At 46.1% G+C, this 12657-nt stretch overlaps 1 protein-coding gene across 7 annotated transcripts in view; it reads left to right on the top strand.

The window, feature by feature from the left end:
• CRACR2A (calcium release activated channel regulator 2A) overlaps positions 1-12657 on the top strand; it is a 137807-nt gene that overhangs the window by 101219 nt on the left and 23931 nt on the right. For all 7 annotated transcript variants that reach the window (XM_030321457.1, XM_030321456.1, XM_030321453.1 and 4 more), the window contains 3 exons: positions 3170-3215; positions 5152-5258; positions 8831-9149. In XM_030321457.1, the coding sequence (XP_030177317.1) occupies positions 3170-3215; positions 5152-5258; positions 8831-9149 (472 nt within the window). The remainder of the gene's footprint in view (positions 1-3169; positions 3216-5151; positions 5259-8830; positions 9150-12657) is intronic.

Genomic DNA, 12657 nt, shown 5'->3' with positions numbered 1-12657 from the left:
AAAGCCCATTGGTCTGGAATGTGCCAAAACCAAACCCAAAACAAAACCTGTGTGTGGAAAGATGGGATTTTCACTTTTGCATGTGAGGTTTCCAAGTTACAGTACCTTCTGTCTGCCAAACACCTCTTGGGAATGGTGATGGGGCACGAGCACTTTGGGTTCTGCTTTTTATTTTTGTTTAAGCTTATTCATTTATTTTGAGAGAGATAGAGTGCTGGAGGGAGAGAGAGAGAGAGAGAGAGAGAGAGAGAGGAATCCCAAGCAGGCTCCACGCTGTCCGCACAGAGCCCAATGTGGAGCTCGAACTCACAAACCATGAGATCATGACCTGAGCCAAAATCAAGAGTCGTCCGCTTAACCGACTGAGCCACCCAGACTCCCCAGGTTCTGGTTTTTAGAGTCCAGTTGTCTTAAATCAGGTACACTCTGACTTGTTTTGTTTTATTTGAAAGCAAGGTGAGGTCACCGTGTCTGGCATCTGTGATGCTACCAAATTGAAAAGTGCTCAGAACTGAATGCATTTCAGATTTACTTCCCTCAATACATGATTCAAACAGGACTGCAAAGGCTGGGGAGATGGAAGGGGGTTCTGACATGACCAAGTTCTAATCCATTTGAGAGCAGGTCTTGAATCTTAGAAGGCTTTAGTGAAAAGAAGAGAACAGGGTGTACAAGGACAAATTTTGATTTTTCCCCTTTTTTTTCTGTTGTACTTAGAAGAAAAGGACAGATTCAAAGCGAATGAGCAGAGGAGAATGACAAGGCAGATCTCTACAAACGCATGGGTCTTTTTGATGGAGACTGGCATTTGTGCAGAATTACATGCCCAAAGTCTTTCTGTGCTATCACATGCATACAAGCTTAGATTCTGCAGCAGGTCAAAGTCCATCCGTAGCGAGGAAGGCCCCCATGACAGATTTTTCCTCCACAGTGAAATCATCGGGTAGTGACAGACAGCAGTGGGGAAATGGGAATTAAGGACAGAGATAATGCCGAGGCAAGGGATATCAAGTTGGAAGTTGGGGGGGAGGATGGGGGTCTGCCCCCATCATGGCAATGGCTGGGATATGACAGTGTGAGGAAGGGACTGCCCTCCTAGGGGCAAGTAGCAGCAAAAGGAAACAATTTCAGGGGACTCAGTTGGGAACATGGACTTTGGGGCCGGATCTGGGTCAAGACCCAGCACTACCCTTATTACTTTGTGTGACCTTGGGCAATTGACTTAACCAGATGGAATGTTAGTTTTCTCATGCCTGCCTCACAGGCTTCTCTTGAGAGTGAGATGATATATATATGAGTGACCATCACGACAGGGCATTAGTGTGAATTAAGGTGGACATTTATTTAGAGGGTGTAGCATCTCTTTGACTGCCGAAGCTTCTGCCTGGAGATGACTGCACAAAGCAGGAAACACCACAGTGAACTCCCTGATGGAGATGGGGCTTCCCGGGGCCCCCATGTCCTCACCCAGGTGCAGGGCTGCTAACCTCTCTGCCAGCATAGAGCGAGGGGCCTTCTGGAAGGAAACTCTCCCTTTGTCATTCTCAGGCTTTGCTACTATCATGGAGACAGGCAGAACCATCACATGAGCATGTCCCCTGTGCCCATCCATGCCTACCTCCTGCCTTCTCTGTCGTGGTGGCTGAACGCCCCATGTGCCTGGCTCTCCCAAATGTGCACTAGAATGAGACCTTCCTCAAGGGCTGGTCCAGCGGGTATTGTCTCTCCTCCATGGCTGGTTGTTTCTCTTTTGGGGAGACCAACCAATGTCCTATAGCATTTCTTACCCAGTAGCTCCTGTCACCACTTACGCATCCAGCTACTTTGCATTTCTTTAATGGCTTTCAAAACCTTTCAAAAGAATTGTTTACACTTGCATTCCATCTCCACTTCCTTTCCTCACATTCTTGACCCTCCAGTCAGGCTCCTTCTGCCTCAATTGCACTGAAAGGGGAACCAGGGACCTCCATGTTGCTTGAAAGAGTGGCCAGTTCTCAGGGTGCCACCCTTGTCTCCAGCAATGTATTCTTAGCACAGCATCTATAGGGCTCCTTTGAAAACTTGAGTCAGATCAGGACACTCCTCTGCTGCTCCCCCAACCCCCACGGCTTCATATCTCATCTGGAGTAAAATCCCAAGTTCCTACAATGGCCCACGAGACTATGAATGAGCAGGTCTCCATTTGTCCCCTCACCTTTCTCTGACCTCATTTGCTTTTTTAAAAAAATGTTTATTTATTTATCTTCATGGGGGGAGTGGCAGAGAGAGAGAGGGAGAGAGAGAATTTCAAGCAGGCTCCATACTGTCAGCACAGAGCCTGACGTGGGGCTCGAACCCACAAACTGTGAGATCATGACCTGAGCCGAGATTAAGAGTCAGACGCTCAACAGACTGAGCCACCCGAGTGCCCCTCTGACTTCATTTCCTAGCGGCTCTCCTCTGAGCACTCTGATGCCCTCCTCTGTGTTCCTTGCACACCCCTGTTTGAGCCTGACTCCAGGCTTAGCCTTTGCTGTCTCCACTGCCTGTGCTGCTCTTCCCTCAACTGCTGGCATAGTGCCCCTCCGCTCCTGCAAGCCTCTGCACAGATGCCCCTCCCTGACCGGCCTCCTGAAATACCACTGCACCCCTGGTACTCTTTATTCCACGTCCCTGCTTTATCTTTCTTGAGAGCAATGAACCCTGCACTAAAACACCAATTCCCCAAGGACAGAAACTTTTTCTTTTATCTATTTGTGTGAACCTTGAGAGCTAGGACTTCACTTAGCATGTAGTGGGTGCTCAGGGGACATTTGTGGGAGTACTGCATGCATGCATGAAATGAATGGTTGAGAGAGAGAGCGCGCCCAATAGCAAGCTCACAGGTGCAGCTGGGACTGCTGGTCACCCTCTGGGGGAGGCTCCCCCTAGTGGCAGGACAGACCAGTGCATGATCCTGAAGGGCGGTGGGTGTCACAGTCATTCTATGTCCCCCCACCCCTGCCTCCAACTGATTTACACACAAACTACCCTCCATCACCCCCCCCCCCTTAGGAAAGAGATTCCACGCGCTCCCTGGGCCTTCCACATAAAGCCTTTCTCTGCACTCCTCTCACTGGCAAAGTGGCTGCTCTTGGATTTCTCGACTGCAAATACCATGTCTGAATAGATTCCCCTTTTCTGTTCGCAGGGAAAGGAACAAGCACCTTCGGGATGAACGGGACATCTGTTTTCAGGTAATTGCCCTGTGTTCCCTTTCCCGACGGGGTTTGGGTCCCCTGGCCGCCAGAGACCATGCTGGGACAGGCCCAAGAATGTCCTTGCAGTCTGGCTCACCCTTTCTGTAGAAGCAGAAAATGGCATGGATTTTTTGAAAATAATAAAAAATTCGAGGGGGCCTTCTGAGTAGCAGTGTGTTAGTTTTCCGTGAAGTAACACACTTTCTTCTTGGCATGAAGAGACTACGATGCTTGGGAGGGTCACAGATTTCTTGGACATGGACATGGTAGCTCCATCCAGGAGGCGGTGCAGTTGAAATGTCATGATCACTTTTAACCAAAACACTCACAAGTTTTTTTTTTTTCCTTCATTAAAATTTTTATCATTTGATGAAATTTGCATTTTTCCACAATCATGGAACAAATTAAAAATGTACATTTGACTATTAACATAGCTGATTTTAAGTACCCATTTTTTATCCTGTGGGGACCCTGCCCCTCCAGACCTGAGCTCTACAGTACACACTTTCCCTAATAGCACAGAATCCTATATTTATTTACAGGTCATCATTTTGAGCCACATTAAACAAAATCCAGGATTCCGTGTTCTCCTACTCATCTTCCCCTTTAGATAGGAGTCATTGGATGCTCTGAAGGGAAGGAAAAAGAGGGAAGAATTCATTGATGCAATGTTCTAATGATCAGGATTTATCACACCATGAATTTCTCGTATGTCCCTGGGCAAGTCATTAATTTCCTTGAACCATGACCCCAACTATCACATGAGGAAAGGGAATGCCTATCCTTTTTTCCATATTATAGATACTTTTGAGGGAAAAAAAAAAAACCTCTTGGAAAGAGGAGGGTCATATGCTGTGGGCCCTTAGCTGGACAGTGGCCTAAATGTGGTCAGCACAAGGCAGCCGGTTTGCAGTGAATTAGGTCCGACCTGGTTTATAACTGCAAATCCCTGGGGAACCTGGTTACACCACTGTATCTTTTCTGTCACTGACTGGCAGCAAACTTCTCTACCGCCTACCTCTGTGTACTATTCGAGCAAGGCTTAAGCCTACACATGTTTGTTTGAGGATGATAATGGTTATAATTGTTTTAGAAGTAACACTGAATTTATTATGAAACTTCCAACCAAATGTCCCCCTAATCCTTTGACCTCACGTCCCTCCACCTGCCAAACTCATTTTGCTTTGAAAAGGGAATGGAATTAACAACCCCTAGCGGGGAATAGAAAAAAGAGGGATAAAATCACGTTCATGCTGAATAATAATTAAAGATTAATTTGGAATCATTATAGCCATACCTTCAGGGACCCTGGGAGCACTGCAGCCCCTCCTTCTCTCATTAAGAATCACTGGAAATCGTGGGGATGGTTGATGAGTGATTCTTCCTTGTGATCTAACTCCCCCTCATGTTCTGGAAGACATTTGCTGGGGAGAATTGCCAACAGGGTTGCAAGCCCTGACTCCTCCCCTCCCCCACGAGGGCGCTGGGCTAATCGATCCTCTGGGCCAGTCCCTTTCTCATTCCTGGGGCTTTGGAAGTAAAGAGTTAGAGGCACACAGATGAGTGTGATTTAAAGATGCACAGACATTTCCACGCGTAAATATTTTCCTATGCATTCCACATTATCTCTTCTTATTGTCATCTTGCAAACTGTTAGTACTCCTGTGAAGGGTAACAAGGTGGACCCCAGGCTCTAAACTGTGTATAGATTCATTCCCTTAGATTTTGGGGTGGGAGATGGAGGGATCCTGGCAAGAGACAATAACAAAAGGAAAGAGTGGGTGAATGTTAACAGGGAGCATGTGAACATTGCGTCTTCCTTCAGAAATTTGTTTAGAGCCTGACCTGTGAGGTGGGAAAGTTGAGCCCTTTCTGCTCAAATATTGAGACATATCAGCAGGCATGGATCTGAGGGCATTCTGTGTTTCTGCAGAAAGATAAGGCAGCCAAGGCAAACACAGCTGCTTCCAAGGCAAACTGGAAACAGAGATCTGGCTCTGTGATAGGCAAATACATGGATGGCAGAGGGATTCTTAGGAGGTAAGTTATCCTGTATTTCTTCATTCATTATGTGTTCATTTGTCTTGCACTCCTCCAGAGCTGGCTCTGAGCCCGTTGTTTCTCAAGGAGTGGCCCTGGGTGAGGAAGCCTGGAATCAGTTTCACTCATTCCCCTTGAATCTTGGAGGACATGTTCCTTCCTTACCCTACATCCAAGTGGGAGGAGGACTATGCAGAGCAGGTCCCTAGGACAGGACATCATCTTCTGGGGCTCCCCTACCCTGGTGTGTGTCTACAGAAAGGAACTGAAGAGACGCTATAGATCAGTGGAGGAAAGAGAGAGAGGACGAGAGGGGTCGAGCAGGAGAGATGAAGCGTGGCTGTAGGTACTGTGCTCTCTGTTGAGTAGGCTGAATGCACTTGGTTTTTCAAGGACATGACTATTTGGGCTCTGAAGGGAAATTAAAGTGTGGTATGGAGTCTCCAATAGTTGAACTCCTTTATAAGCAGGAATAGGGCCTGCGCTTGACAGATTCCTTTCAATGACTCATATTTAATTACCTCAAAGATAACATTTTTTGTGGTTGTTAGACAGCACATTATTGAGTTGGAGTCCCCAAAGGGGTGGCTCATTGCCCATTGAAAGAGGCAAGCCAGTCCTCTGCCCTCTCTTCTTTTTTGACATGTTGCTCCATCCACATAAAGGCCACATAAAGGTAGAGGCAACCAGACCCCTAAGTATGAAAGCCAGGGAAAAAGTGAATAGATTTGCTTATCCAGGAGACCCTGAGGACAGCAAGTATGAAATACACAATACAAAAAGGGGAAGTGACTCTGGAGATGTTGATGAGCTCATCAGTCAAGGCTTGGACCCAGTCATCCTGAATTCCTTTTCTAAATAGCTCAGAGAGGGATACAGTTGGCGATCCAAGTTTCTGCAATAATAGTTGGCCTTTCACCAACTCAGCATTGAATATATTCATTCAACAAACATTCACCGATGGCTTACTTTGTACCAGACATTGTTTTGAGTTCTGTGAAGATCCAAAAATAAGCTAAACATGAGTCCTGCCGTAAAATCCATTATTGAGTGCCTCCTATGTGCAAGATATTATGCTATGTGCGAAGTATACAGTGGTGAGCAAAATAGACCCTATCTTTGCTCTCATGGAGCTTATGGTTGAGTAAAGGAAACAGGCAATCAAGTAAATAACAAATTGTGCGCCATCAGTTCCAATACAGACTTTGGCAGAGGCCACTGCTCTCTGCTGCTGGTACATAGCTTTTGGTGACAAAACCAAAAATGAACACAGTCGTGCTAAGCCAAGGGTATTACAGAGTGTCAATAGTGCTCGAGAATTTTCCAAATCAAAAGCTTTTTTCAAAAAAATGCTTCATTTTAAGGCTGTTGTGGTGGCCATTTTTTTTTCCTGGCTGCAAGGCCTTTAAAAAATATGCTGCATGTGTATTCGCACACTTGCTCACATGTGCACACAGGTACATACTTGGGTGGAAGCAGAGTGAAAGTGAATGGGAATACTAATTGTGTTTTAAAGTGGGTAAGCAGTCAGTAGGGTTGATAGACTAGAGAAGAAATTTGTTGGAGAGAGGACAGTCAGCTTCTATTAAAAACTATGATTTTATAAATAACTGGAAAAGTCCCTGAATTGCTATAAAGTTCTTTATTTTATATCAAGGGAACCAAATTAAGTCATCATTTTTGTGAGCAAGCCTTCTCTCTTAATTTATCTTTTGGAGTTGTACTTAACTTTGGGACAATGATACATGCAGTTTTTCCTTTTTCCTTCCTATTACTGGTCCTTAGGAATAATAAATATTATAAGCTGAAGACAGGGGGGAAATGAAGGGAGCTTCACTGTTCTGCATACTCTGTGACCTTCCCCCCTGCCTTCTTTCTCCATTGGCCCTGTCACTTCCTTATCTCATTCATATTCTGTTTTCTTTTCTAATCATTGCATATTTGTGTGCATGTGTGTGGACATGCATGTGTGTTTCAGTTTTGGACTCAAAATTCTCCCTGTCAAACTTCCATTTAAAACACTTCCCAGCTTTAATTGTTCACAGAGACCCGAGCTCCTGTGCCAGGAAGGGTCTGTGAGGCCTTTGCTGTCAAAACCTTCTGAAAATACAGCCTGTGCTTTCATTCTACATCTGGTTGACCAGTTCCCTCCTTTCACTTCCTGCTGCTTTTCCTTATTCTTGATGTTCAGATGCTTCTGGGAGCAAATATGCACGTAGACCTCTGAGGCCACTTACTCTTCACTCTGACTTCCAGGGACACTGAAAGAGAAAAAGAAAGGTAGAAAAAGCAGGTAGAGGTGCCCTGTCTGGCTTGCTTCCAACCCCAAGCCCATCCCCAAGTGAGCAGCTTCTTTGGAGCCAGTGGACGTCCATCCTGTGGTGGGGGCTTCTCCCAGAGCAGCAGTACCCCTCACTCACATTGCCAAGGGCTGTTTTGTGAACATGTCTACTTTTATGCATTGTCTTATTTGTGAGATAGGCAGGGGAGATGAGCCACATTTTATGCTGAGGAAACTGAGATTTGGAAGGGTGGAAGTGTCTTACCTAGTGGCATAGTCAGTAAGGGCTGGTATGGGACCACAGCCAAGGCCACCTGATTGTTAATTGTGGATACTTTATTTCCAGATCTTTTTTTAAATGTTTTATTTATTTTTGAGAGAGCACAAGTTGGGGAAGGGCAAAGAGAGGGAGACAGAGGATCTGAAGTGGGCTTTCCACGGATAGCAGTGAACCCCAATGTGGGGCTTGAACTCACAAACCATGAGATCATGACCTGAGCCGAAGTCAAACGCTCCACCGACTAAGCCATCCAGGTGCCCCTGTCTCCTTTCCTCACACCCTCACTCCACCTTTTAAGCACTTCCCACAGCTTGTCGAAGTATATTTAGTTGTGCCATTACTGCTTCCACTCCCCACTACGCTGAGCATTCCAGGAGGACATGTCCACCTGTGTGTGACTATGTCATTAGCTAAATATCTGGTGGTAATCATCATCACCACCACCTTCATCATCTTCATCACCACTACCATCACCACCACCTTCATGATTGCCATCATCATCAACATCACCACCATCTTTATCATCATCATCACCACAACCTTCATCATCACACCATCAACATCATCATAATCATCACCAATGCCTTCATCATCTTCATCACCACCATCATCACCACCACTTTCATCATTATCACCACTACCTTCATCATCATCACACCACCTTCATCATCTTCAACACCACCATCCTCACCACCACCTTCATCATCATCATCACTACCACCTTCATCATCACCATCACCTTCATCATCATCACCACCATTTTGTCATTTTTATATTCACTAAGCACTTCCATAAGTGTGTTGGGTGAATGAGCCAAAGAATGCAGGGTCTTGTTTTTTCCTTTCCTGGAGCTCTCTGCCCCCAAGGCGTGATGCTCTTCAGTTACTTGTTTGTCACAGAGCTTTCAAGACATCTTGTTTGTCAAAGAGCTATGAGACATCTCTCTGGTTTCCATATTGATATATTTTGTGCTATTCTCCCCATTTCTCTTCCTTCCCTATCCGAAAATAGCCAGTCAGAGGAGGAAGAAGATGTATTTGGCTTCTCGAGAAGGAGAAGCTCCCTGGGCCTGAGTGGATATCCCCTTCAAGAAGAGGAGCCAGGACCTGGGGGTCCGCTCACCCGGGCATTCCGCAGAATCATCTCTATTGAAGAAGACCCCTTGCCCCAGCTCCTGGATGGTGGCTTTGAGCAGCCACTGAGCAAATGCCCAGAAGAGGAAAAGGTCTCCCAACAGAGGGTGGAAGGACAAAGCCAACAGGCCAGACCTTTGGAACGCATGCCTACATCTCCTCGAGGGCAACCTATTGGAAAAGAAGACCTGTCTAAGGTAAGGGCACATCCTGTATTGGTCCATAGATGTCACTTGTCACCTCTATACCTGTCATTTGCATTTGAGCCCAAGAGCCGCAAAAGCAGCGTGAGAAGTCAGGTTCAGCTTGGGAAGTCAGGTGCAGCTAGTTTTATGAATCATCATATTTGTGTCCTTCTGATACCAGCTTGCCCTGCTGAACTGAGTGTCACTGGGGAGACTCAGGAGTCCTGGTAAATACTCTATAACTTCTGTTATTTTCCCCACTCCCTATGTTCTCATTTCTGATTCAGATTCAGAAGCATTTACTGAGTAGCTACTTTAGACAAACAATCTGCTTGGCTCTTAGTATAAAATTATCACATACTTTTGAAATTACACATCCTCTCTCACATTCTGTGACTGTTCCCAACAGGGCCAATCATTGCTCTGCAAAGTTTGTGTACCATCATTTTTCTCTCAGTTCCTGATCAGCTAATCATGTTTTCATTCCCAAATGCCCTGCCCATGCCTCCCTTTGGGGTGACCCTCTGTTCCCACATCCCTCCTGCACTCCCTACCAGGTATTCCTGCTAAATCCTGTGGGGGAAGTAGGCCATATTAACCATCTTCCTCTGGTTCACGGTGATGATGTTCCTCACCTTGTTGGTGATCCAGGCCCATGAATAGACTCCTCAAGCCCTTTCACCTCCCACTTGACCCTCTAAAAGGCTATAGAAATGTCCGCGACAATGTGAAAGAGGCTCCCCCCTGTCTACTGGGGCAGCCCTTTAGACCTGAGCCCTTACCACTGGAGCATTTTCAAATGGCTGTGTTAGCATGTATGACAGGAAACCTTTCTGACCACTGCAGGGACCTGTCGGCATCATTGTCATTCTTGCGCCTGGCTTAACACTCATGCCTACATACCCTTTCCCTGAAGGGCCCTAAGCCAGGGGAAACTGAGAACTGGATGGCACCAGTGGTGGGTAGGAGCTCCTCCTTCCTACACACCCTTCCATGTACCCTTCATCACAGACCTACACTTGCAGGCAGGGGGCACATAGGGGCTTTTAAATATCCCAAGATATACCCCCCAATATAAAAGTGTTAAGAGGTCAGTAGGAGACCAGATAAAGGGAAAAACTAAGCATCCATGTGTGCTGGGCCATGTGATCCCCACAGTTGTCTGATGGGGTGCATCAGAAATGGCTTCTCCCATGTGGCAGAGAGGGACACAGAAGCCCAGAAGAGTGGGGCCTGGTCTAGCCCCACGGGGACATGCGCCCAGACTTCTCACCATGTGCTCTCCTGTCAGTGCTGGCTGCCCCAGGTGTGCCAATAGTTAGCCCAGGACAGAAACTACAGCAATGGGGAAATACGCTGTACGAGGAGGCAATAGCAGCTTCAGTGGAGGCTCTGGTCTTTAGAAGAGCGCTGTGAGGCAGGCCGTCCCATGCAAGGCTGCTAAGGAATAAATTGGTACAGCCTTTCTGGAAAGCGGTTTGATAACAGGAATCAAGAACTTAAAAATTCCACATCCTACAAACTGGCACTTCTAGTCCTAGCAATCTTTCCTAAGGAAATAACCAGATTCAGAAAAAGACTTAACTCAACAATGGTTATGTATATTTGTAAACACTTGAAAAAATGTCCAATGAGAGAAACATAAATTCAAGTGTATTAACTCAATAGATTACGTAGCACTGCTAAAAATAACATTTTCAAGAAACTTTAGTGATGCAGAAAAATATTTATAATTAAAAATATATGAGAAAGTAGAATAAAATTGCATATAATATCTCAAATCTTTTTATTTTATTTTATTAAGTTTGTTTATTTTGAGAGAGCAGGAGAGAACGAGTGGGGGAGGGGCAGAGAGAGAGAGAGAGAGGGAGAGAGAGAATCCCAAGCAAGCTCCACACTGTCAGTGCAGAGCCCGATGCAGGGCTCAAACCCACAAACTATGAGATTGTGACCTGAGCCAAAATCAAGAGTCGGACACCTATCTGACTGAGCCACCCAGGCGCCCCAATATCTCAAATCTCTTTAAGTAAAACATATATTCATTCATCTATATGGAAAAAAGCCTGGAAGAAATGCATCCAAATACAAATAGTGACCACTTCTGGGTGGTAAGGTAGATTATGAGTAATTATTTTCTTCTCTACTTTTCTGTTTTTCTTAATTTTATTATTTTATTATTTTTTTAATGTTTATTTTTAAGAGAGAGAGAGAGAGAGACAGAGCACAAGTTGGGGAATGGCAGAGAGAGGGGGAGACACAGAATCTGAAGCAGGCTCCAGGCTCTGAGCTGTCAGCACAGAGCCCGACGCAGGCCTCGAACTCACAAACCATGAGATCATGACCTGAGCCGAAGTTGGCCGCTTAACCAACCGAGCCACCAGGTGCCCTTGTTTTTCCTAATTTTAAAAATTAGCATGTATTACCTTTAGTTTCCTAAAGCTTATTTAAAAAAAAAAAGTGCTAGGAAGGAGAATGAGAACAGGTCTTTCTCTAGCCCTGGCACCCCAGTCTGGTTGCCTCACTGCAGACTGCCCCCCAGAGGGGACACAGATTACATGAGTAAACATGACTAGGAGTTCCCTGCACCCGTCAACTGGGTCCTGCCTAGAGCTGGACCATCAGTATGTTGACCTTCTTTGGCCTACAAAAAAATGTGCTCTTCTTGGAGCAGGGCCAGCACAGCATCTGCAGCCAGAACCTCCTTCTCTTGCCCTAGGCCTCACATTCCCCACCTGTCGCTGTGCCTAGGGATACACAGACTGCTGCACTGAGCTGTAGTCTCAAATAGATGACAGTTGGAGGCAGAGAGACTGAGCAGAGACCATCAGGTTGGATGCCCTTCTGCATTACAAGAATAAAGAAAACAGGGCAGAGAGCATAGTTTATGAGTGTGCGGTTTTTTAAAGGTTTAGTTTAAACTCCTGTAATTGACCTTGAATTCCCTCCTAAGTACTACATGGAATTGATTTCTCCCCAAAAGGCTGTTAATGGCTTTTCTCTGAGACTCAAGTTCTGCTAATATCTGCTGTCACTCCATTATAGTATTTGCTCAATGAGAGGAGCTAATTCCCCCAAATCCGCTTCTAAATAGATTCAAAAGAGCCTCCTGGCTTGGGCAGGCGGTGCTGGGCCCAGAGGCAGGATTTGGGCGAGCACACAAGCAGCTCAACGGAAGGGAGGATCATGCAGCCGAGAGGACTTTGTGCCAGAAGGCGGCTCCTTACTCTGCTGCTCCTGGCAGTCCTGGAGCAAGTCCATTCCCCACTGGGCTCTAGCATCCCAGACTAAAGAGCAGGCTGGCTCCCAGTCTATCTCCCTACTGCTGCTGGGCACAGGAGAAGGAGTACAGTGACTGTTTGGCTCTCGAAAGCTCTGTCCAGTGGCCTGGCATTGTGGATTTCCCAACCTACTGAGTGGAGACTGTTCCCCAGGGCAGACGGGGTCCTAAACAGAAGCTGATGAGATGGACAGAAGAGTGATATGCAGGGAGGCAAGAGCGTTCTCCATTCAGTCCAGGCTT

This window comes from Lynx canadensis, chromosome B4 (genome assembly GCF_007474595.2).
Source record: "Lynx canadensis isolate LIC74 chromosome B4, mLynCan4.pri.v2, whole genome shotgun sequence".
Classification (NCBI taxonomy): Eukaryota; Metazoa; Chordata; class Mammalia; order Carnivora; family Felidae; genus Lynx; species Lynx canadensis.
This window is presented reverse-complemented; position numbering and strand designations above follow the sequence as displayed.